At 38.2% G+C, this 24683-nt stretch overlaps 1 protein-coding gene across 3 annotated transcripts in view; it reads left to right on the top strand.

The window, feature by feature from the left end:
• Positions 1-5863: 5863 nt before the first annotated feature.
• The window catches only part of TTC27 (tetratricopeptide repeat domain 27), a 112820-nt gene continuing 94000 nt past the window's right edge, over positions 5864-24683 (top strand). For 2 of the 3 annotated variants that reach the window (XM_059841331.1, XM_059841330.1), the window contains exons 1-4: positions 5864-6074; positions 8822-8999; positions 14514-14643; positions 22300-22440. In XM_059841331.1, coding sequence (XP_059697314.1) covers positions 5987-6074; positions 8822-8999; positions 14514-14643; positions 22300-22440 — 537 coding nt within the window. In that variant the 5' untranslated portion in view covers positions 5864-5986. The remainder of the gene's footprint in view (positions 6075-8821; positions 9000-14513; positions 14644-22299; positions 22441-24683) is intronic. The other variant, XM_059841329.1, reaches the window with a different exon arrangement.

The raw sequence follows: 24683 nt of genomic DNA, 5'->3' as shown, positions 1-24683 counted from the left end.
TTAAGTCCAAAGCAACTGCTTTTCTTTCAGGTGAACAGGTTGAGAACAGTATGAATGTTCCTCTTACCCTCCTGTTCAAAGGGGGGTACTTACTATTTCCTAATCTATTTTCACTAATAATTGCTACAGTCAGTCTTTGCACAGAATGGATGTGTAAACAGATCAGCAGAGCTCAGGCAAACAGCAGCTATAAAAAGTGCTTTCTCATCATAAGCAGTTCTAGTCATAACCCTACCAGAATGTTCTTAAACCTACAACATCAGAAAGAGGAAAGAATTTCCCACAGCCACAAAAGTAAGGCATAACTCTACTGCTGAGAACAGTTGGAAAACCTACAGGAAGTTATTTTCATCCTACTAGCCACAGGAAACCTGGAAGAGGACTGGAATATGATACCACTCACTGTACTGTAGGATCTGAAAGATTGTACAGAGGTTACCAGTGAAAGTCAAAGCCTGATTTTATTGGTACTAAGAGTTTTGCTTGTAGAAAGTAAGAGATTGTGAATGACACAGATTTCCTAATGTTTGTGAAGTCTAATGATTAACAACTGCAAGATGAATGAGTGCTGGTTTTACACAGAAAATTTTTTAGAAGAATCCTTTGGACATCTTCAAGGACTGTAAAAGAATGGATTGATTTCTTCCAACTCTCTGGAAGCCTTCTCAGAATACGTCACAGTTTCTCCTTTGGGCAGTCAGGAGAAGTAAAGAGCTAAGGAGAAGCAGTAATGGAGGACAGGGAAATGAGTCATCCTAATCCACTGTAATGATCCCATCAATCCTTCACCGTGTCAAGTTATAAATATATAGTAAATATTGACAAGCGTGTTGAGGCAGGTTTTGAAAGAGAACATTTATCTTATTTTTGTTCTTGCCAGGACAGATAATCCTCAAATAAGCTAACAGTTTCAAAGGTTTAGGGAGAAATTCATTATAGAGCATATGGGAAATAATTTCAGTGCAGATTTTTGGTTGCTGAAGGACATTGAGATCTACTGGTGTTTTAAGTCTGAATAGTCTCTCCATCTACTTCCTTCCACTATAACCTAGTTATTTATTTTACTAGAACCTTTTTCTTTGCAACTTCTAACATTTGCAATCAATTTTGCCTGCCCCAAACTTTGGAGAACCAATAGAATCCACAGGAATGTCCCATATTGTCCAAAATAACATTTGAAATTACCATAAAACATCAACTTCTCATAAATACTGCACAAGTGATTATCCAAATTAAATTCACTACAACAACTGGATTTCTGTCTTTTCCAGACACTTCCCGACTTGAGGCCTCCTGCCTTAACATTTGGTTCTCCTAAGTTCTACTACTCTATGATTATAATTCTATCACACTGCAAAGTTATGCTGAATTTTTACTTACACAAATTCAAAGTAAGTTGGTAAAAAGTACTTCTCTGACATACTGGCCACCACACTCCCAATCACTAAATACCTCCTCATCCAAAATACACATTTCAAAGAGTAGAAAATACAAGAACAAACATTTTTGTGGTTGTGTTTAAAAAGCGAGAGAAATTGCACCTAGTTTGCTTAGAAGTCCAAGCTAAGGGACATTTTCCAAATAGAAAACCTCAAACTTGGTATTTGTGCTATTTGGCAAAGCTGTGAGCAATGGGAAGTTTTAGGACAATACTCTTCTCATCAAGCAGAATGTTCCTTGTTGTGTTCCTGTCATTACAAATCAACACAGAGCATTTAAGCTAATACCACTGTTATATCCTTCATGACAGTTAGTTAGAAGAATTGTACTGGAAGGTACATTGTAACATCTCAATTTGGTGACTATTCTGTAGATCTAAAACAATTCTGGAATCCAACTTGCATCAAATGCATTAATGTCTAATGTAACAATTCAGCTCATGTTTTTAAGCATCTAAGACAGAAAGATGAATAGAACTGCTTTTTATATTTTTATAAAAATAGTCACAGACCTGTATGTGGTATTTTCTGCTGATTCACATGGAATATTGTATATTAACATGACATGCCATATTCCATCCACAGAACTCACCAAATCTTACATACAAACCAGGAATGGCCAATAGTCCTTATTTCCTAAGTCATACACCAAATCTTACTGAAGTTAAAAGTCACAGAGACGCCCCAAATTTTGGAGGCCCAACATAAAAAGCATCACTGTGAGTGATTTTGAGGCACAACTGGTGCTGGCCTTCTTCACTCTTCCCTGGTGACAGACAATATGTTAAGGATCCAGCTGGGATCTCCAGATCAGGAACTCATCATCCCCCCATTGTCTGCTGCCTGTCACAGTCCGTGTTTCTGATGAACCCACCAATCTCGTGCCAACACAGCCCCACAGGGATGACCCCGAAGCCACCATGACCTGGTTGTGACACAAATGTATCCCAGAGCCAGAACTTTTCACCCTTTTCATTCAATGTGAGGTAATCTCAAAACCATGTTTCTGCTTACAGGTAACCACGTGCATTCTATGTTCAAAAATATAATCATGCTTGTGGGTGCACTAAAGAGATTAAAATGATAATGTAGTTTTAATAAAATATTCTATCTGTTTCAGCTAAAATTTCTGTGTGATGCACTGTGACTGGAACCAATTTTGTTTGGCTTTCTTTCTTCAGACTACCAAAGAGAATTCAATTAGTGAGAGCCATTTAAAATATTTTAAATCTCACTTTAAATTCTTCTCTCCTTTCGAAGCTAGCAAAGAGAGAAAATGTTGCTGCATAAAAAAAATTAGACATTAGACACCATAAAATAATGCTTCTGTATGAGCTCATATAAGAAGGCATTAAATACTTTGCAAATGTGTACTTGGACAGGTATGATGTGCTTATTTAATTAAAGAGTAATTTCTGAATTCTTTTGTTGAACAGTAAATTGAATTATTTCCACATAAGCTTTGGTTTCTTCATCTGAAAACTCACAGATGTTATGTAGCTGAGGTAGAGCAAATTTCTGCTAACAAGGTAATGACTACTTTTTAGAAGTTCAGATGAAGTATGTTCTGAAGTGACAAAAAAGGAGAAAGAAAGAACAGAACAACAATTGCAAAATGGTCAGCAAATACTTATTCATGGACATCAGGAATGGCCATAGATTTTCTATTAAATGGCTACATTTTAGAAAAACTAACCTATTACGAGTGCGAAGACTGCACCTCAAATATTATAGCTGTATTTTACAGACAGAGTAAGTATTTACTGAAGACTTACTTCCTCTTTTTCTACTCATTTACTCATCCTGGATACCATACAAAAAGAGACAAATATATAGTATTTTCCAAATGATTAATGAAGATTCATGTCAGCTTCTAGAAGAGTTGCCACAATACCAGAGAAGAGCTGACCAGGGTTATTTGCCACTGGCCATGTTCTTCGTTTTACATTTGCAAAAAGTGGTCTGAATCACTCTTTTCCTGTGGTGCAGTAGCCTACACTAACTGTAACTGCTTTATAAAGTTGTGAGAAGAATTCCCTAGCCTCTATTATTTTAGCACATTTGAAATGTAGCTGGTTTTTCCTCCACTTCACTGACTGCCCAGTGATTTTGTTCTTTGGGGTTTGGTGAAGCAAGAGCATAAGCTGGCCAAGTGGTCAGAGAGACCAGAGGGATGCAAAGCTGCTTGGTGAGCGCAGTGAAGCAAGCACAACACACGCCAGGCATCGCGTCCGTGCCTGTGCCCGAGACACCTGCTAGGAGGGCCTAACAGCTGTGTTATCATCGCCCTTCTTTTGCCCTTGTGTCCTGGAGACTGCAAGTCTGTTTTTGAATTGTGAACTGGAAAAGCAGTAAATATGCTGGGAGCCTTCTGAGGGACCCACCCTCCTGACAGTGAGGGCCTGTGCATTAACTCAGCAAAATCCAAGAATAGAGTTTGAACATTTAGCTGACGTCTACCGGGGCCCCCCAAGCTTCCCATGAGCTTGAAGTTCCTGGTACTGTAACTAAGGTGACATAACCTTAAATATGATGAATCACAGAAACCAACTGGTTAGTGGGATATAACTTGGCAGAACTGACAAAGCCAAAGCAAGAAAAACTGATAGAGTTCCCCAATACGAGCCTTGCATCTCCCCTCCTCTCACCAGGTGCATCAAATGTGCTCCTTAGAATTGCAAAAGTTTGGTCACACAGTCCTGCAAATTTTCATCTTAGTATACCAATGAGCCAGTTTTTCCTTGACAATTCCTCCCCTTTCCCCTCAAACAGCAAATCTACTCTTTCTCAAAAATGGCACTCAACACATTTGCTTCTTTCCCTAGCAGTACAAGAGACCTGGCACAGAGAATTCAGTATCAGTTTAAAAATCATGTAACAGCAGCTTTTACAAACAGCAGCTCACTGTTAAAAATGTCATAATAATAAATCTATGTTAACTAATAATTGCTTGAAGCTTACAAAATCTTTCTTTACAGTAAGCATGTTTTTTTTGGTAGTGCAAAAAGAGATCATCTGTTTCAAAAGGCTTTAGGAAAAAAAACCCTGCAGCAGAAGATAAATACTGCATCAATAGAGCAGCACAGGTATCTTGTAAGGTGATACTAAATGCGCTAGTTCAGATACCACAGTAGCACATTTCATATGGATAATTTTCTCTCACTCTCAGAAAAAAGTTAAAGATGAAGGTTATTCTCTGAAAACTGTTGTGTCAGAAATTTTGATTATCTGCTTCTTGCTAAGAAACAATAAGAGCACCATGTTGTGACAGGCAGCAAATCTTGAATCTGCACTACACAGCCCTGCAAAGACTTTCTTCCCCTTGAGCCATCTGGCAGAACTATCCTTAGATGCAAAGAAAGCATATTGATTGTTCTTTGAGAAACATATATTCTTCAAATAGTTTAGGGAAGCAAACTTAGATTTCAGTAAGTCTGAGGCACCTGACAAACATCCCAAACCATCTTTTACATCAGCAGTAACAATCAGCCCAGTGCCAGGGAGGAATGCACAAATTCCTGCTGGGGTACTCCTGCCCACATACATCCTGCAGCTTCCAGATGTTTCTAGATGCTCCCAGAACTGAACTGTAAGGGTGAAACCCCACACACTGGGGGAACTGGCAGTGGTGAGGAAGACAGCAAAATATTCCTTCTTTTTACTAAAGAATTATACCTAGCAACTATTTATTCACAGAAAATGTTACTTTAGTGGTTTTCTCTCAAAACAAAAAGCACAAAATCTCACAATAGGAATTTTAATATTATTAAGCTTGTGTTTGGACAGGTGCTGAAATTAATACCGGCATAGGCCAAAGCACGATCCTGACCTGCCGGCCCTGAGTGCAGGGCACCTCAGCCTGCACCTGCCCGGGATCCCAGAGGATTCTCCACAGAAGATGTATAGATATCTGAAGGGAGGGTGTCAAGAGAAGGAGCCAGGCTCTGCTCAGTGGGGTCAAGCAATGGGAAAGGAGGCAGAGGGCAGAAACACAGGAAATTCCAGCTGAACGCGAGGAATAACTTCTTTACTGTGTGACTGAGCACTGGAACAAATTGCCCAGAGAAGCTGTGGAGTCTCCCTCACTGGAGATACTCCAGAACCGTCTGGATGCAATCCTGTGCCATGTGCTCTAGGACGACCCTGCTTGAGCAGGGAGGTTGGACCAGCTGACCCACCGTGTTCCCTTCTAACCTGACCCCTTCGGTGATTCTCCACAGGGAATCGCCCAGGCAGACTCCGTATGGATACGTACGCGTGCCCGCGCCCAGCCCCGCTCCCTGACAAGCCATTGCCTGGCGCTCAGTGCCGGCGGCCGAAGGGCCCTCCCCGGCCACGCCGCCGCCCGCTCTCCCCTCACGCCGCCGCCACCCGCGGCTCGCGGCGGGGCGGGGCTAGCGCGCGCTCCCGGTGTGCCCCGCGCCGCTGTCATGGCGGCTCCCTGTGCCCGCTGCCCGCACATGGGCTGAGGGCTCGTACGGGCAGCGCGCGCGCCTCTGTGGGTGCCGGGGGTCGCGGGGAGCGGGGCGGGCCCGGGCGGCGGGACCATGCTGGCCCTGGAGCGCGCCCTGCTGAGGGGCTTCCTCAGCGCCGCGGAGTCCCTGGACTGGAAGCAGGGCGAAGTCGCGGCCGCAGGTGAGGGGAGGTCCCGGCCCGGCGCGGGGAAGGTTCCCGCTGCGTGTCCGCGGCCAGCAGACCGAGCCGGGGCTGCGGCTGTCGGGTGCCTCCCGCCGCGGGCGTTTTCACCTGCGGCGCCCTGTCAGATCCTCGCCGAGCTCCCGGGAGCTCCTGCTCCCGCTGTAGGGTGGAGGAGGCCGTGGGCTTGTCAGGCTGGAGGACGGGGAGCGGCACTGCCGGCAGGGCTAAGGCGGCAGAACCGGCCGGGCCGCCGCAGGGTTCCTTGGCCGCTCTCGGTGCGAGCGGCGGGGGCCGCGGCCGCCGCGGTGCCGGTCCGGCAGACGCCCCGGCGCCCGCCCGATGCCGGCACTCGGGAGGCTTGTAAGCACGGGGCTCCCTCCGGCCGCCTCCCGAGGGAAAGGCTGCCTGCCTGTTGGAACTTGGCAGTGAGGTGGAACACGCTCTTGGAGCAAAACGTGGGAAGGAAGAGTCTGGCACGAGCTGCATTTTCTATATTTATTAGTTATTCGGTCACAGTTGCTTGAGGGATCAATGGAAAATAGTCTCTTGAGGGGTCTTAAAGTGTGACTTTTGTCACGTAAAGGTGCTTCCATGTTTCAGGCAGACTAAAGTACTCAAGTCATGTGCCATGTTGTAACATATTGAAAATCCCATTTATCCTTACCTAAGCACTTACTGATTTTTGGAAAAGAGCCATACAGAGCTAATCAGGTCTTATTTCCTTATGTGACTTTTCATTTGACTTTAATCGTTGTACTGTCCAAGAATGGTAGCTGATGTGACTGACATCTGTCTTTTCAACAAGGGTTGTGCATGCTGTTTGTGGTGTGGAGTTTTTCTGATTACTTTTTTCTTGTCAGATTCTTTGTTAGCTTTGGTTTGTTTTGAGGAGCTTTAAGTAGTGTGCTGCTATAAGATGTGGGGAAAATTTGTTGAAGAAAGGCATCTTGCAGTAGAGACAGAAAATGGTGGGATTTGTGATGATTCTTAGTCATCATTTACATGGATCCTTCCTATTGATGATCCTGAAAATGAATTTAAAAGCTGTGACTTTGAATTTGTATAGTGTCCTATAAAAAGCTACACACGGAATTAAAACCACGTTTTACGTGCTGCTGTTATGTTACTGGAAACAGAAGAACCTCAAAATTCCTCATTCATCAACACGTGTTCTCACAGCCCATAGTTATTCTACAAGCTACAGCATTGCCTGTCTGGGCAACTGTAATCTAATATAAAAAAGTTGTCATTTGGTGAAAGTCTCTCCAAAGCACAGACTGGAGAAAAGTCTCTTGTTAGTTCCATTCTTTATGAGGGCATGATGTCAGCAGCATTGCAGAACCACTGCTATTCTTCTGTATATGTCCTTCCAGGTACAGCTTAAAGTGTTTTTTAAATAATACACAGCACACATTATCTTTTATATCGTTCAGTAGCTCATTGTGGAGAACTGAAGTAAACTTCAGTCAGCAGTGTGGTGCAGGGACTTTAGAATGAATGAGTCTCTGTCACCCATTCCTACAGAGTCATCCACTGCTGTTATTGAAAGTGGTTCTGCCCTCTGTGTTCCTTTATTTGTAAAATTTAAAGTACTTGTTTAGCTGGATGAGCTTGGGGTTGGTATTCATATCAGTTCTTTGCACAGCTGCTGCTTGTGTGGATCCACAGCTGTGCCAATGTTAAATTGGTTACCTTGACTGCTGATCTTAGTGCAGCTACTGAGTGCAGGGAGCTGCAGTCCCCAGCTGGAATCACAGATTGCTAGTGAGGCACTTATCCTGTGCAGACCTCTGCATTTCCTCAGCTGAACCATCCCCAACACCTGCATCATCTGGTCAGAAACCAGTTAGTGCATCTGCATGAGCTGTAGCCACAGCTGCAGGGTGGGCAGATAATGGTTTTGCTCAAAAATAGCAGGTTTTAACATGGCCAGGTTGTTCCCACTGCTGTATTGATTACACTGTAGCATATCTGAAGATAGCGTCTGTGAACAAAGTTGTAGCCTGGGTCAAGAACTAGAGGGGTCTGAAGCTTCTTAGAAATATGTAGCATTTCTTAACTTCCCTTTGTCTTGAAATCAGGCTTAAGAGACACTTATGGGTCTAAATCCACCTTAGTAGTTACCCCTAAGGATCTGCTCCCTGTGCAGGCTTTTCATTGAGGTAGTATAGTTACCATAGGAGATAATTCTTTTGTAAAGATAAAGTCTCATTGCCCATTGCTTGTCAGTATTCTAAGCTTGTAAGTGAAGGACTGAGCAGTTTCTGCAGCTTTACATAAGGCTTTATTCACTGAACTCTGCAAATATTGAATCATTTTTATTTGTTGTGTTTCCCCTAAGTAGATTCTCTGGTCTGTGAAATTACTCTCTTATCTATAGCAGTTTACTGTTAATTTAAAATGTTTTGAAGGAAGAACATCCTGCTGTTAAAATGGAAGTATTTTAAAAGGCCATCCATTTATTTTTCCTGAAATTTCAATGTAAATTTTTGTTTTTACATTCATCTGGTCGTTTGTGTTTCACTGTAACTTTAATACAAATTATTTTGAATGAAATGACACCTCCTAGTGCTGCTCTTGAGTTTCAGTGCAACTGCACTTTCCCTGACATGTAAATGAAGATACATTCTTTAGAAGGGGAGTGGTAGATATTTTCATTTGAATATGTTTAAAAGGTCTTGAAAGACAAAGTTGTTTGAAAGTTTACACTGATTTCTTTGTTGTTTTTCTTTTTTCTCTTCCAGAAAGTGGATCATTATTGCAATTGATGTTTGATGGGAAATATGAGGCAATATTTTCAAATTCAGCCGTTCAGAATGTTTTCAGTGCATCTTCTGTGACAGAGGAGAACATTGACACTTATTTGGAGAAACAGATTCTAGCATACCTGGATTGTTCTGCAGAGGTTGATAACGTGGAAAGGTGGAAATTAGTATTTATTATATAGAAGTTTATAGAGGCTATGTTTGATTTTTACAAAAGGCATTTAAAAAATGTAGAATTTGTATTGGGCCTTCAAAATCCTTGTACTGACAAGAAAGCAGAAAACAAATTTCTTGTGTTATTCCCCCCTCTCCCTTGGGCATCAATTCATTACTGTCCAGTGAAAGAAACAATGATGTTGTGATACAGGGGTTTGTTGAAGACATTAGCTTTATTTACAATGATTACCTCAGAAGGTTCTGGTATAAAGTAGTCACACGTGTAAATTCATTTTGCCATATATCATCAAGCAATTAACAATTTTCTTTCTGAAATGTTATATTACATTTATGTGGCTGCTTGAAGTACTCTGTCATGTTACTGTCCAAGCAATGCCTGTATTTCTAAGTCTGACTTATATTGAGGTTGTTCTACTCTTCTTAATGTGAAAATTAGTAAGGTGTTACTCATGGGTGCTGTTCATCAATTAATTATTTTCTTCCCAAGACTTTCTCTGGTACGGTCTCTCTAAATTGTACTCTATGTGCTAATTGTTGCTGTTAAGGAGTTTGGATTTACTGTTTACAGTTTGCTGTGTAAATGATGAACAGACTGATATCTGACATGCTAGGGATAGTAGAAGGAGAAAACAATACATGTGTTGTGTGTGTGTATATATATATGTATATATATATATATATATATATATATGTATTTTAAAAGGTAAAAAAAAATTCACCAAAAGATAAGTGAAGATAAAGCTTAAAAAATAAAAGTAATAGGAAGGTAATTGTAACCAGTGTTGGCAGAGTCCAAATATGTGTGTTTTGGTATGACACACATAAACTTAAGAGTTTTTGCTAAAATATCAGAGAATAAAAAGTTTGAAAAACTGAGCTGAGATTTGTTTGTGATCATAGTGTGTCAAAAAGTCATCTTCTGGTGTGGTGCACAGTACAATGCACTCCTGCTTTCTGAGTTAGTGTTCAGAGGTTTTTCCCATGCATGTTTTTTGTTTGGTGTTTCTTGTTTCTTTTTTTTACCTTACTTTGTTGTGCTGTTACTATTAAATATTAGCTGGATAAATTTTTTGATAATTCTAGATTCTGTTACCTTGCGGTAATTTGAATAATGTGACAAGGAAAGAAAAATCAGTCAGGACTTGAAACAGACTCAATCCTGATCTTAATTATTGCTTCAAATATGTGTTGCTGCCTTTTTAAGCCATTCAACTTCTTGAAGGTAATCACAATCTATATCAGTTGAACTTTATATGTCTCCTGTTATAGTGCACTCCCTCTGCAGACAGCAAAGGAATTTGTTGCTTTGCTGCTTGCACTCCAGCTCTATGGTCTTTGTGGGTTTTGTTTTTTGCTCTGCAGCTCTGGGCTATATTAGAAGCCTCTTTGCCAGAATATATGGAGGCAGATCTGCAATATTTAGCATTTCAGAAGCAGACAGAGGGTTTTCTGCCCAAAATTATGGCCAGAAGTTTTATTCAAAATGAAAGCAAAACCTGTCAGCATCTGCCAGAAACACTACAACCTTTAATTTGTTGCATCCAAGTGAATTTTTCAAGCTCCATTAGTAATAATTTAAGAAGTTTTGGAGGCTGAAGGAACTAAGTTGTGGCTTTTTCTTCTACAAAAACTTCTACTGAAGTTACTTATCTGAAAGACAGGTAATTTCCTATTTTTGGTAGGTGCTGTGCAGCACTTTGACCTGTACTATCTTGGTCTTGGATGACTTTCTGGAGCGTGTTACATAGTTCTTTTTCCTACCTGCACCCCCTGTGTCTTGTGAAGGGCTTCTGGAAGGAACCTATGTAACCTTTGCATCCAGACTTTGCATTGCTTATGCTGAAAATGGGGGTTTTATATTTTTTAATGCCTAAAATATAATTTTCTTTTTCCACTGAGTGATTCAAAGGAAGTGCAGCAAACCTCTTAAGTTCTAGCCCAGAAAATTCAGTAAGATACTGATTTTCTTGTGACTTCCTGTAGATGGGATAAGTCAAAATAATTTTTTTTTTCTTGAATTGAAAGTTATAATTCTGGAGATTTAAAAACACAGTAGGAGTTGAATTCAATCAGAAAGAGAAAGTTGGATAATGTGACTCTTACCCTTTTTTGCACAATATAAACAGTGCAAAGTACAATTTTGTAATAGTATTAAAAGAACTCTTAAGGAGTTCTTTTTTGGAAGTTAAAACTGAGCAGCTTGAGGGCAAAACAGCTCAAAATTTTATCTAGATGGTAATTTCTTTGGACAAGTTCTCTGTAACTTCTTCCACTTTCAAAGCCATGGTTCTGTAATAAAAAGGCTTAGCAGCATTTTAAAAATTGCTGTGACTTTTCTTCCCTTTTAACTGATTGCCTTCTTTTCCCTGCCCCAGGACATTTTCACTATGGACCTTTAAGTCTTTATGTCCTAAAAAATAAGCATTCCTTGTAATAAATGTGTTGAATAGGATATTTTTTGTTTAACTTTTTTCCTGCTATTGCTGCTCACTTCAATGCTTAAAAGCTATTTTCTACAGAAAATGTAGCTTCATGGCTGTGTTTTAATCAGCAAAATTTGGAGGATGAAGCAATAGGGTATGTGTTAACCATGCAGAGGGGGAATGCCTTTTTTGGTTTTTTTCCTGAGCTCCATAAGAGGAAGGTGCATTCCTTGCCTGACATACAGTTTGATTCAAAAGACTGGAAGGAAATAGTGTCAGGTTCCAAAATCTAAAGGAACAAGGAAATGAGCTCTAACACTGTTTTTCGTTGAGCCTGTATTTACTACTTCTACCTTATTCCACATATAAATGAATACTTGGCAAAAGAAGTGCATACAATAAACCTTGTTATGATTTTCCAAACTGAACACTGAATGGTATTTCTGGTATTTCTCATGGAACATCTGATGGTTGGTTAACTGGTGTGCTGTATGGAATGAAAACTGAAAACAAGGACATTCTGGCTGTTTCTGCAGCTCTCTTTCATGTTCATGAATTTAAAAAATTGCAGAGTTAGACACTGAAAAGTTTTGGCTACTCTTACTGCAATATATGGCATCACTAAAAAGAACAGAAACCTGTAACTTAAGCAGAATCTGGCTATTGAATATTTTTTTCTTTTATTTTATTTGTAAATTCTAGCATTATATGCACATCCATTTTTTTGGAAACACAAATGCACTAGTGTTCATTATTTTTGGGCAGCATTTGATACAGCAATATGAATATTAAGCATGTGATTCTGTATCATGAAGAAAAATTGGACTGAGTGTAAACAGTGTTAAAAAAAGGCAGCAAAACCCCCATTCACACAGAGAAAGGAAAACAAGATGAATGGATACATATCTCTAAGGATAAATGCAAAATAAATTATGTAGATCACCCTAGCGAGGGGGACATTCACAGCAGTCTCTGTGTTGCTTTCCAGGCAGCCTTTGGGAGATGAGCATCTGCAGGTCGGCATTGTGAGTGTGAAGGGCAGTCAGGGAGACAGAATGCATTTTCATGGAAAAAAACAGGGGAGAGGCAAGGGGAGTTCAGCATTTGCAGGGAGTACAGCTTGAAATTCGTTTTCTGATAGAGAGTGAGTGATAAGGAGACTGGGAGTTGGTCATGAATCTGAAAATGGGGAAAAAAAAATTTGGTGATGACAAACAGTGGAAAAACAGTATCCCAGCCAAAGTAATGGATTTGGTTATCAGTTGTTCCAGAGGCATTCTGCATGGATAAAACTCTGTCTCTTCGAGCAAGTTTGCTTTCCAGATAGATATCAGTAATGTTAAAATAAATAAATAAATAGTTACTGATAGAAACAGTGTAAATTATAAAATAATGAAAATTATCTTCAAAAGACTAGAGTATCAAATCACAGTGCAGGGGTGGTTGATTGTTCTGTGTTACCTTTCAAAAGCTTTGAAGTATAATTTATCATGGGAGAAAAATTAGGAAATTTATACCAATGTTGATATTTTATGTGTAATGGTAATAATTTAGTATACAATAATTGTTAGTGCTTTGTGTTCTTTAGTTATTTGGAAATTTAATGGTGATCTTGGTTATATATTCATGTATTCATATTTCCTAGCAGATAGTTGCTGGCTGAATAATGACAGCCAGGAAGTGTTACCTTGTCTTGTTCAACAAGAACTCTTTTTGCCAGTCCTTGTTCTCTAACTCCCCTGAAAGATGGGGGTTTTTTTTGTTTTTGTTTTTGGGGTTTTTGTTTTGGTTTTTTCTTTGTTTGTTTTTGTTTTCAATTTAATGTTTCCCACCCCTGTTTTCCTATTGTTCTGCACCTTTTGTTGCATTCTTGCCCACCAACTGCTTGTTTGTGTGTGGCTTTTCTATTTTACTTTATTTTTTAAGGGGTTGTAAAATGCTTTAATTTTTTGTTTTGATTGGAGGGCTCATACATCTCTAAGTTTCTGTTCTTACAAAAAGAAAGGACGAGGTTTTCTCTTTGAATTATGCTCCTTAACACACCAGTGTTTATATCAAACCTGCACAATTAAAATGCTAAATTTTTGTAGTTAAGAGACCCATTTTCTATGTGTTAGGGCCCTTGTCAATAAGATTCTGAGCCATTAAGGTATCATAAAACAAATGAGAAGTTTGTATATAAATCTTAAAAGTCTACACCTGTTAAATTAACTGTTAAATTCTGAGAGATTGTGCCCTGCCTTCTGCAGACCACATAGATTATTTGCTAAAGAAATCATAGTAATGTAAAATGAGCTTAGTCTTGTAGATAAAGAAAATTTTGCCATACCTAGTTTCAGAAATGAAACAAAGTCTCCTAATTTCATCTTTCAATAAAATACTATTATTTAAAATAAAGGCCATGATGAATGTGATATTATTTACTGCCAAAGTATCTGAACCAACTTTTAGGGAGTATTCTGAATTTTTGATTTAATTTAATTTTTTTATTAGAGTGACTGAAAATAAACAGTTATGTCAAAACAAACATAAACTTGCTCTTTTTGAACATATGCTAATGCAGTATTTTTTCTGTGAAAATGCTGGGAGTTAGATGTATTGTAAGAAACTATAACAACCATGCAATATGCAAATACTGGATTATCTGCATCCTTTGCTAGTTTTCTGATCTCTGATAGTTATGTATAGCCTTAAATTGTGAAATATGTAAACTCCTCCTCCAAGATGTTTGGCATTAGTTACAACCTTTATAAACAAATATGTTTTAAGGTCTTTTAGTTTTCTATGTGCATTCTTGAATATTCCATTCATTGTACCCTCCTCACAGGAGAGTGTGGGTTTAGTGGGTGGGGGTTTTTGGGTTTTTTTTGTTTTATTTTTTTTTTGGTTTTGTTTTTTTGGGTTTTTTGGGGTTTTTTTGGGTTTTTGTTTTTGGTTTGGTTTGGGTTTTTTTTTTTTTTTTTGTTTTTGTAAAGCTGAGGGTTTTGAGCTAGCACAATATTTAATCAGCTCTTGTAGCCTTAAGTGAAAATGTAATATGTTGCTAATTGCTGTTCTTATCTATATTGCAGGCAGAGGCTGATATTTCTGCTTGGTGTGGGGAGTTTGCAGCTCTTCGTTCAAAGCAATTGGACTGGGCCTCCTGTTCAGTTAAAGCTTCAGGATTTTTTGCCACCTGCATTGCTACAGAAATTCTGTGAGGTAGGTTTGGATTTTAATAAGTTGTCCTTTAATTGTCACTGCTTTTCACAAGTAACCATAGCACTGTGTCAGAGAAGGCACATCTGCAAGATGGGGTGCTAGATGAATTGCTGTAATCATCAATCCTACTGGCTGCTATTGCAGCATCTTCAGTTATATCAGCAGTGTTGTAAAAGTAGTTACTGTTTCTCTGCTTATTTCATGCTGGAAATGTTGGGTTTGGATGGAGAAGATATCTTTAATATAAGCATTTACTCAAAGGGCATCTGCAATCAATAAATTTTTTAGTGTGTTTATTTTGGGATACATTCTTAGCTGGATCGAAGAAAGATGTTTATAAATGGCTCAGAAATTTCCCCTCTTTAAGGAAAGGTAGAAGTTGCATGTCTTGCAAATAGCAGTGTGTTTGGCAGATGGTAACAGATTTGGATGCTCAGTATCCTGTTAGGCGCCTGAATGCCAAGTGAGTGGAGATAATATTAGTACAAAAATGCTAATTTATATAGAGCTCTTGGAAACAGAAGGGAATGTAGGAGATGAAACTGAGGGCTGTCAGTTTTATTTATTTTGTCATCATTTTATGTAGATTACTAATCAACACCCTAACTTCTTTTAGTTAGATCTGTGTGTTGTTCCTCATGGCAGTACCACAGTCCAGACTCTCCTCACGTGGGGTTTTAGCACAGCTTCTTGATTTTTCTTTTGGGGTTAAAGCTGTGGTAAAATACTGACTACTGCAGTGTCAGTGAAGAACATATCAGTAGTTTCTGTTAATGCTAAATCTGTACACGAGTTTGAATTTAGAATTTCACTAAGAATAGAGTATGGACCATGAGCAATGTAAGTGCTATAAACTGTGAAATGAGGAAAAGTTGGAGTATATGAAAAGTTTCACATAAAACTATTGGCTCTGCTGCCTTACTGTGGCATGTCTTCCATAATTCATAAAATCCTGCCTTAGGTTCATTTGCAAGGTTGTATTTCTAAATAACTAATTCAGATACAGTATTGCTCCTGTTTTTTTTAAATAGATGTTTATAAATTTGGTTTATCTTTTAGGGCTGGCACAGTATGTATAGATAGGCTTATTTTCCTCATGATTTTTGATACTTGAAATTCAAATCTTATCTTCTGATGACAGAGTAAGTAACAGTGGAAACCAAGTGTACTAAACCTTTAGGGATGTGAAATGAGCAAAAATTTTGAAGTGTGCTACCTCTGAAGGGAAAAGTAGTTCATTTTGCCTTTATATATAGTAAAAATAATAAAACCTGAGTCTCTTTATAATTTGTTCATAATATTTAATATTATGATATTGAAATATTCTTATAAATTTTGGTTTCTGTTTACTGGAGAACTCTATCTTCTATGTTAGTGTGTATGCACAGGTTGCAGTCTAGTGCAGTCTGCAGCCCAAGATGATGCTTATGGGATTGCTGTCACTGACAGAGTTCAGAGACCTGGAAAATACTATGTTCATAATTTCTATTAACCATTTTATAGAATCATAAAATGTTTTGGTTTGGATGGGACTTTAAAGATCACCCAGTTCCAAGCCCTTGACCATGGGCAGGGACACCTTCTATTAGACCAGAGTTCCATTAAATCTGGCCTTGAACACTTTGAGGGAAGGGGCATCTACAGCTTCTCTGGGCACCCTGTTCCAGTGCCACAACACCCTCAGAGCAAAGAATTTCCTTGGCTAAACCTGCTCCGTGTCAGTTTTGAGCCACTCCCCCTTGTCCTGTCACTACATGCCCCAGTAAATAGTCTTGCTCCCTCTTTCTTGTAGGTCCCCTTCAGGTACTGGAAGGCCACAATTAGGTCACCCCAAATCCTTCCTTTTTGCCAGGCAATTTCATTGAATGTCTGGAAGAATGAGATACTAATTCCCTGTTGAGTAAGGAAATACGTGATCTCCTGCTTGGTTTCTGTTATGTTTCTGCAGTGGCTGGGAGTGTGATGCTTTGAAATATGTTTGCTTATGCAGGGGTGGTATTGCAGAAACGAAACTGGCAAGAGATTATAAGGGAAAACAGACATTTTTTCTAATGAGGACTCCATCAGACTTCCATATTGCTTCAAGGTTTAGCTATTTATACATTCAGGAAGTTTACCTTTATTACTGCTATCTGTATTGTCTTCTGACATATTAATGTTTGGGGTTTTTTTTCCAAGAGCACTATGCACTTACGTGCTAAAATATTATATCCAGTTCTCTTCTTTATTAAAAGTCTTAATTCAAAAGGTTTTGAATTATGTTTTGAATTATCTTCATGTACTTTTCATTCCAAGGATTCTTAGTATATGAGCACTTTGTAAAAATGAACATCTCAATAGTGGCATTTTTGTGTTTCCTTTAATCCAGCCCTCCTCTCATGCATACACAGATATTCAGAAAATGTGGGTTAAAAATGGAACTCTTAAGTTTCCCTGTCTGTTGTAACTTCCATATTCTGTCATCAAGACTGATACAATCCCTTTTTAAACAGATCATCCATTTTCTAGGTTTTCAAACTAATATGATTTTTCCCCCATCAAACTTAAAAAATTATGTCTTCATGTTTCTTTTAGCTTGCTCTAAGTAATGTCACTAAATTTCAGCTTTACAATGTCTCATTTATTTAATGAATATTTTAAAAACTCTTATTTTCAGAACACTTTATTGGATTAGTCTTTGTTTCCAGGGTATATAACTGCTGCCATTTCTATCCTTGGAAAGTTTCACCTCTGGATCAGTGACATAGCTTCATTTTTGCTCCAAGCTAACTTCTTTTCTAACAAGTGCAGTAAGGCTGCATGAGACTGTAATTATTTTAGTGAAGAATAAATAAAATAGCTTCTTTAAGATGAGTTGCTAGTGGGGCCTCTTGGATGTCTTCAATGAACAATATTCATGAGTATGTGTCTATTATTTCCCTTTCCTCCTTCAGTCTAGCCTTCTCTCTAAACTATGGTTGTATTCATGTACTCTATTAAGATTTGGTTTTATGTCCTGCAGAACTCACTTGTGATTTTCAGAGTCCACACAAAAGTAGCATTTTATTTATTAGATGTATTTCAGTTTTCTAAAATAACCGTGAGACTTTATCACACCACTTAATAGTCGGACTGATACCACGCTGCATTTTTTAATGAGTGAATATGGTAAAAAAAAGATTTAAAAATACTGAATTCTAGTTAAGTGGATTAGCAGTTCTTGTTTTGATCTTGTTGGGGTCAGACTAAAACATTATTAATGATCTCAGTGCTTAAAATAAGTGGCTTATAGTAATGGGCTCCTTGTGTCTTAAGAGAGTTGTCACTGACTCTGCATGTAAGGAAATAAAAGATATGAAGCTGTTGAAGTTGGAGCATATTTTTTCTGACTTAGGTTTCAGAATATTACTGTTATTACTTCACACAGTTGAGCTCAGGATTTTTAGTGGATGAACTGGAAAATTATGTGTAGTAGTGCTAATGAAGACCACTAATGGTTAAGAATGTTGAGAGGACAAGCTGCTTGCTGCTTTATTTGTTGTCTGATTTCATATTCACAAATAGAATAGATCTGCTAACGGTGAGAAGCTCAATCTGTTAATTGATAATACCTGTAATCAACTGGTAGAAGTCCTCCAAATACATCTATCAACAGTTCCTGCTCTTTTTGTAGCTTCTGGATAAGTTTTGGAATACAGTTGAATAATTTTTTTTGTATGTTTTTATTACTCCTTCTTTTATGCATTATTTGTTCCTTTTGCTGGAAGAGACTGAAATATTGCCACGCTTCTGTTGGAATCTATAGCCATGGTCATAATTAATGTGAAAAACACGAATGTACTATGTGGCACTACTGTCTCAAATCCAGTATAATTCCTTGGTTTTGTTAATTCAGTTTGTTGTGAATTCCTTTTTCAGGCCCAGATGCTTGGCTTCTATTAGCATGCACTAGCTAGGGAGAAAAAATGTCTGTGCTTGACCAGCAAGATGTAGGCTTTGAAAGTTATGCAGATTTCTCCCTCTTGTGGGGAATGTAAGGACGGATGATAAAGGCTAAATCCAGAGGCAGAGTCTTGTAAGCAAAGATAGTCTGCTAAAGTAGCCTACAGTCTTGCCCTGCATTCCCTTGGTATGAATATAGAACAGAAGGGGGAATCTTAATGCAGTCACTTCAAAAATACCCCCTTAACAGCAGAGCAAAGTCACCCTCATGAACAAGAGAGGGTTTATGAGCAAGAGCTTTCATAACCAAAGTACTTCTTTGACATGTAGTGCTCTCAGGCAAGATTTGCTTGCATGAGCTCATTATGATTATCTTTAGTCTGGACCTCAGCTTTCCTTAGGTTACCTGTTAGTGATTTGGCTCGTAAAACTGGAGGCAGCTTCCTGTGTAATCTTGCCTCCTTTTCAGAAAGTTGAAGAGAAAAGCAGTTCTAAACGAAAGCAGTATTGCCATTGCCTTCAAGTCTAAAGAGTGAATTCTGTTTTCAATAACAAAACCTTGGCAGGTAACCTCAGTACATCCTCTGTTAATCTTAAGGGGAGATCACCTTAGCTTTGCTAGATGACAAATGTTGTGGAGTAGTCTTTGTATTTTTAAAAATATGAAAAGCCTAGTATATATGGCTTAGTAGCCATAGGCAGCAGCTTCCTGATCCAATAATTTGTTTGTCTTTGCCCCACCTTTGCTTCCATTTAATCAAGTCTTCCCAAGCCTTTAGTCTGGCTTTGTCTACTTCTTTATGTCTCCACTTACCTTTTTATATACAGGGGAAGGATCCCCAAGACAGAAAGAGCTGATGAAATGTTGCAAAGGCCAGAGTGGTTCTCAGTATAGAAGTAAAAGCATGCTGATTGCTCACTTTGCTTCTAGTCACTATCATTAGCAAGAAAAGACCACTAATTCCCTAAACTAAAATTCTCATATACTCTATTTTTAGAGCTATTGAATGTGAATGGCAGGAGCTTTCTTCTGATTTTTATCATTACTTAGATGGCTCCAGTTGTGCAGGGAAATACTTTTGAAATACTGTGAAAATGGAAATACACAGGAGTACTGTCCAGCTTGCAGTTGATTTAGGGCTTTAGTAGTAGTAGCTACTACTAAAAGTAAAAGTAGCCATTAAGTTACTGTTTGTAAGTTGAATATAGAAACAGCTGTGCTTCAGAGATTAAAAAATATTGATCTAGAATTGAGCTTAATTTGTGTGTTAATTTGTGATGGTCAAACAGAACTACTTGCAGGTCCAGCAGAAGCTGGATGACTACTCCAGTGATTTCTCTGCATATGTTATGAAGTAATTATCTAGTATGTGTTTCTGTGTTTTAAGAACATTACTCCTGAATAAAATAATTATACTTTGTGATGTCAAGTTTGATGTAGAATAGAAAGACTCAAAAATCTAAATCAGGTTTACTAGGTAAGGAGCATTAGATTAGCAAGTCTTGGGTTGTGGCTTTTTTGAGATACATGGAATTTTGAAGGTACAAGATAGGTTCAACACATTTTATGTTTAGGTGTTTAAACACAAGAACACAACCTCAGAATTTCCTTTTGCTCTTAGCCATGTTTTAGAGATTTTGGTGGACTTCTATTCTTAACTTTGCTGTCCTTAAAGCCATAGCACCTTAAACATGTTTTTACTTGTAGCTATTCTCTCACTTTAAAGACTACCCCATGGCAGTGAATTCTGCATGGATAATGCAGTCTTAGAGCATAGGCTGAAAAAATGAATGTTGGTTTAAACTTTCTCAGGTAAAGGTAAAGGATGTCTGCTTTTCAGGATGGGATTTATTTCATGAAAAAGGACATGGATTTGTTAAAATAGAAGATAGCATTTCTTTGGCTCTGGGACTTGGCTTATTTTCAAGGCTGTAATATGTCATCTCAACTTTCCCTTCTTCCTCCCTCATTCTTTGTTAATGTTACATTAGCAGGACTGCGTTTTGTGGTGAAAGGACTTGAAATGTGAATTTGAGATTAATTTGTTACTGCAGTGCTTAAACAAGTACAGATAACTCTAGCATTGCAAGGCTGTTTCTGAAAAAGGTTTTATAACAAATCTCCTTTGCTTTCCCATTGGATATTTTAAGTGTGGTCTACTTTGATTATAGAAAGAATCAAAAACGTGCAGATAGGAAAAAGTTGACATTAAACTAAAAACTGTATTGAGTGTCCCACTATGTGTGCGTATATGTGTGTGTGTATTTGAAAAATTAGTCTTTAGAAGTACTGATTGATGACTTTCCCCTCTCAAGATTACAGATGTTGATAAGGTTATTCCTTTCTGAATGGCCAGAGGTGCAACAGATCTGGTATATTTCCAGTTGACAGTTTCTTTATTTTATTCTCAAGTGGTTAGTCTGACTGTTGTGATCATCATTTTCCACAGTGGGATTGAAATGACTGCAGTGATGTCATACAGGAATTCCCCTTTGTCCCAAATCATTGTCTGCAAAGTAAAAGTATTTTCAATGCTAATTCAAACTGAAAAACCCCATAGTAAATCAGTGTAAACTTAACAGAATAAACTTAAAGATTACTCTGTTATTAAAAAGTGATGTTGGAGATTCATATAGCTTAACAATTTTTGTCTTTGATATAACCTGTTGATACAGGTATTGAAAAGAATTTCAAATTACTCAGGAATGATGTTATTTGTTTAGTTTAAAAAGCTGAAATATGATTCAAGTAACTTATACCTTGGTTGTGTAGACTGATTGAGAATCTTTCCCAGGCAAGTGACTTCAATGCAAGCTGTTATTTAACCTTCTGTTCTGCTTTCTCCTTTCCATTCCCCTTTCCTGCCCCTTTTACACCAATTGAAAACTAAAACCTTATTTTTTTGTTCATTAAGGAAATCTGTCATATGCGAACCATGAATAGACTGATAAATGGACATCTCCCTGAGTCTGAAGATAAACTGCTCAAATGCTTTCATTGTGTAAAAGGCAGGGGAGAATAGGTGACTGTCAGATGACAATCACCACTGAGAGAGTCCCTGGAGAGCTACCTCAGGGCCATTAAGTGAAAGAGTTACTGTGGAGAACATCATACAGGAATGCATCCAAAGCAGAGAGAGGTTTTTATTTATCAGACAAAGGGAGTAAGGGCTCTGATATTGCTGCTCTGCTGCCATTCCAACAGGAAGCTCCCTCTGGGGAAAGAAAAGGATAACATATACTGACAACACTGCAGGAATATCTAGTGTGTTTCAGTGTTGTATATAAAATTGTTTTGTTATAAAATAGTTTATTATAAAATAAATATTATAAAATTGTTTCGTTTCTGTGATTGCAAATTGAATGGCATGGATTTACCAAGCTTTTCCCTTTAGATCGGGGAATGATTATATTACTGGAAAGTGTTTGGGGTTACTTGACTGGATGACACGTGCATTTCAGGTGGGAGGAAATCAGTGTCCTGCAGATGATGTTGATGCTCTGTATCAGGACAGCAAGATACAGTGCAGAATTTACCATTATTTGGTAAAAGGTTGAGACTCTTAGAGACAGACTTTTAGGTTTTGTTTTGGTTTTGCTTTTTGGGTTTTTTTTATGTTTTGAGCAGACATTTTCCCTAAATACTTTAATAGCTTTTTTTTCTGTTCTATATTACATTATTTTTTAATAAACTTAAGTTTCCTGAAACTTGTCTTTGTTTTCCCCTTCTTTTAGCCAAAAATGCTGCATGCAGCTATTCTGAAGATGCTGGTTCTAGATGGTGAATCAGTCTATACCTTGACTTCTCATCCTATTTTGCTGCTTATAGCCAGGATAATCCTTGTGAATTCAAGACACAAACTCACATCTCTCCAGGTAAGTATGTGACTAATGACTACGACTACCAGCTACTGCTTAATTAGTTCTCTCGTTCTTTGTACCTCATTGAATCATTCTGACTTCTATTTCATGCCCTGTAGCTCTGAGGTTCTTCCCTCTAAGAAGCAGTTAGGACAAAGTGATTACAATTAATCACTAGTATCTTCTTCTTAAAGATGAGGTATTTACTCACTGTCTTCCCCAAAAGAGGGGAAAGGTGTCTTCATTAGCTGTAAAAATTAGAAATTTTAATACAGCCACCTTTATCAAGACACATGCTTTATGATATTATTTGCCCAGTAATGCAGTTTACATGTCCTATACTCATTTAAACAAGCTTTTGGATACTCTTAACCATTACTGTATGAATTCTAACTCTAAATCTCTGTTGTGGATGTGTGTTCAAAATAAGCAGACATGATGAAGCACCTCTTAGAGGCTCTGTACCTCCCTTGTAGTTCGGCAGCAGCCTGGTTGGTAGCAGGGCTCTCTGGAAGTGGGGGAGTTTTAACAGCAGCAACTTCTCTTTATTGAATTCCAGTTGAACAGAATTTGGCTGGAGATCAAAATGCCACATGGCCTCTCTTTATGCTTGGCTGACAACATCCATTCCCAGCTGGGTCTTTGTATGAGTGATGAATTAAACTGTGTGGGAGATGTTGGCTGTACTGCATTTCTGGAAGCCAAGTTCTTCCATCGTTTTCCCTCTTATTCACAGATGAGTGCTGCTGAATTTCAGCAACTGGGTCAGTCAGAGAAACAGAAAATGTACCTGGTATAGAAAATTCCCCTGATGCCTCCCCTAAGAATGACATAATGGGAAGCTTTATTCTGCAGGGTTGAGGTTCAATTATTTTTGTCTACATTAAGTTTGAATAGGAGTTCAAAGGCAACAACTGATAGGAACTACTTTCATCAACAGGTTTCAAAATGTATTATCTAAAGCACTAATAAAGCCCTGTATGCTACTGTACATATAAGAGTAAATGCTTAAAAATAATCCGCAACTTTTCAACTTGGCTCCCAAAAAACATTGCCAATAGAATATTGTACACAGCTCAGCTGGTTTGTCTAAAACTTTAAAAATATATTCTAACTGATTCTATAATTTCTAAGTGGTAAGCATAAGGCCTCAGGACATTGTATCATTACACTGTATACTCCATTGTGGGGGAAAATTAATACTTCATTGTATAAAGCTAAACTCAAGTAATTTGAAACTTGTCACTTAAATTGCCTTTAGGTTTCTAAATAAATGATGAAATGTTGGGATCTGACCTCTTTCATGAAGCCTGTTTGTGTGCTTTACTCTGTCCAGTTTGATATCAAAAGTCATCTTTCATTGCTCTTGGAAATAGATGCTATTGTTCTTTCTGATAGTTCCTTTCTAAGGACATTAGAATCAGCTCTATATAATTAGTTTAGATGTTTGTGCTTGAATACTGCACAACCCTTAGGTCAGTCTGAAGTATACCTGCGTAAAAAGTTCAGAAGAGGGGGCCTCTAAAACAATCTTTGTTTCATAGAAAATGATTGGTGTGCTAGCAGCTCCAGAATAAATAGCAATCATTAAAGCCTCTGTAGAGATGTGCTGTACATTCACAGATTATAATCTTAAGTATAATTTTGAGACTAGAGTATTGAAATTAATTTTTCTATGCATTTTCTCTTGTTGCAACTAGAGAAGAGGTTAAGAGACTGTGGGAAATTTATGCTTTGTGTACAAAGCTTTCTAAAATCAGGTATTTCCTGGGCTGTGGTTCAGCTCTGCCTGCTGTGGAGTGATTGCTTTGTTCAGTAACATCTTTGCCCTTCTGAAGTTCAATATACAGACATTAGAAATATCAATTGTGATTTTAATGTGTTCTCAAGAGCAATTCTGCTCCTATTCTGCCTCTCTCAGGCTCGTTTATGCTGCCACCTGAAGAAATAAAAAAAGGTCAAACAGAACAGGAAAAAATGCATAGAAGGATGACAGTGGATTATCAGAAAAACTGAATGGCTTCCATACAAACAGTAACTAAATAGTTTAGGACTCTTCAGGAAGATTGCTGAAGAATGAGATCATGGCTTTCTATTGAAATAATCTATGTGACACAAAAGAAGATAAGTAGGAAACAACTGGATTTGAGGTTTTGGTTTTATTTTGGTCCTTTTCTGTTACAAGAGTTAGGAGCTATGAAATCAAAGTAGCAAGTGGCTGCTCCAAAATAAGTGTATGCAAGCCTTTTTCCTGCTGT

The sequence above is a fragment of the Haemorhous mexicanus genome, chromosome 3, assembly GCF_027477595.1.
Source record: "Haemorhous mexicanus isolate bHaeMex1 chromosome 3, bHaeMex1.pri, whole genome shotgun sequence".
Lineage (NCBI taxonomy): Eukaryota > Metazoa > Chordata > Aves > Passeriformes > Fringillidae > Haemorhous > Haemorhous mexicanus.
Note: the sequence above shows the minus strand (reverse complement) of the source record. Positions and strands in the feature narration are given on the sequence as shown.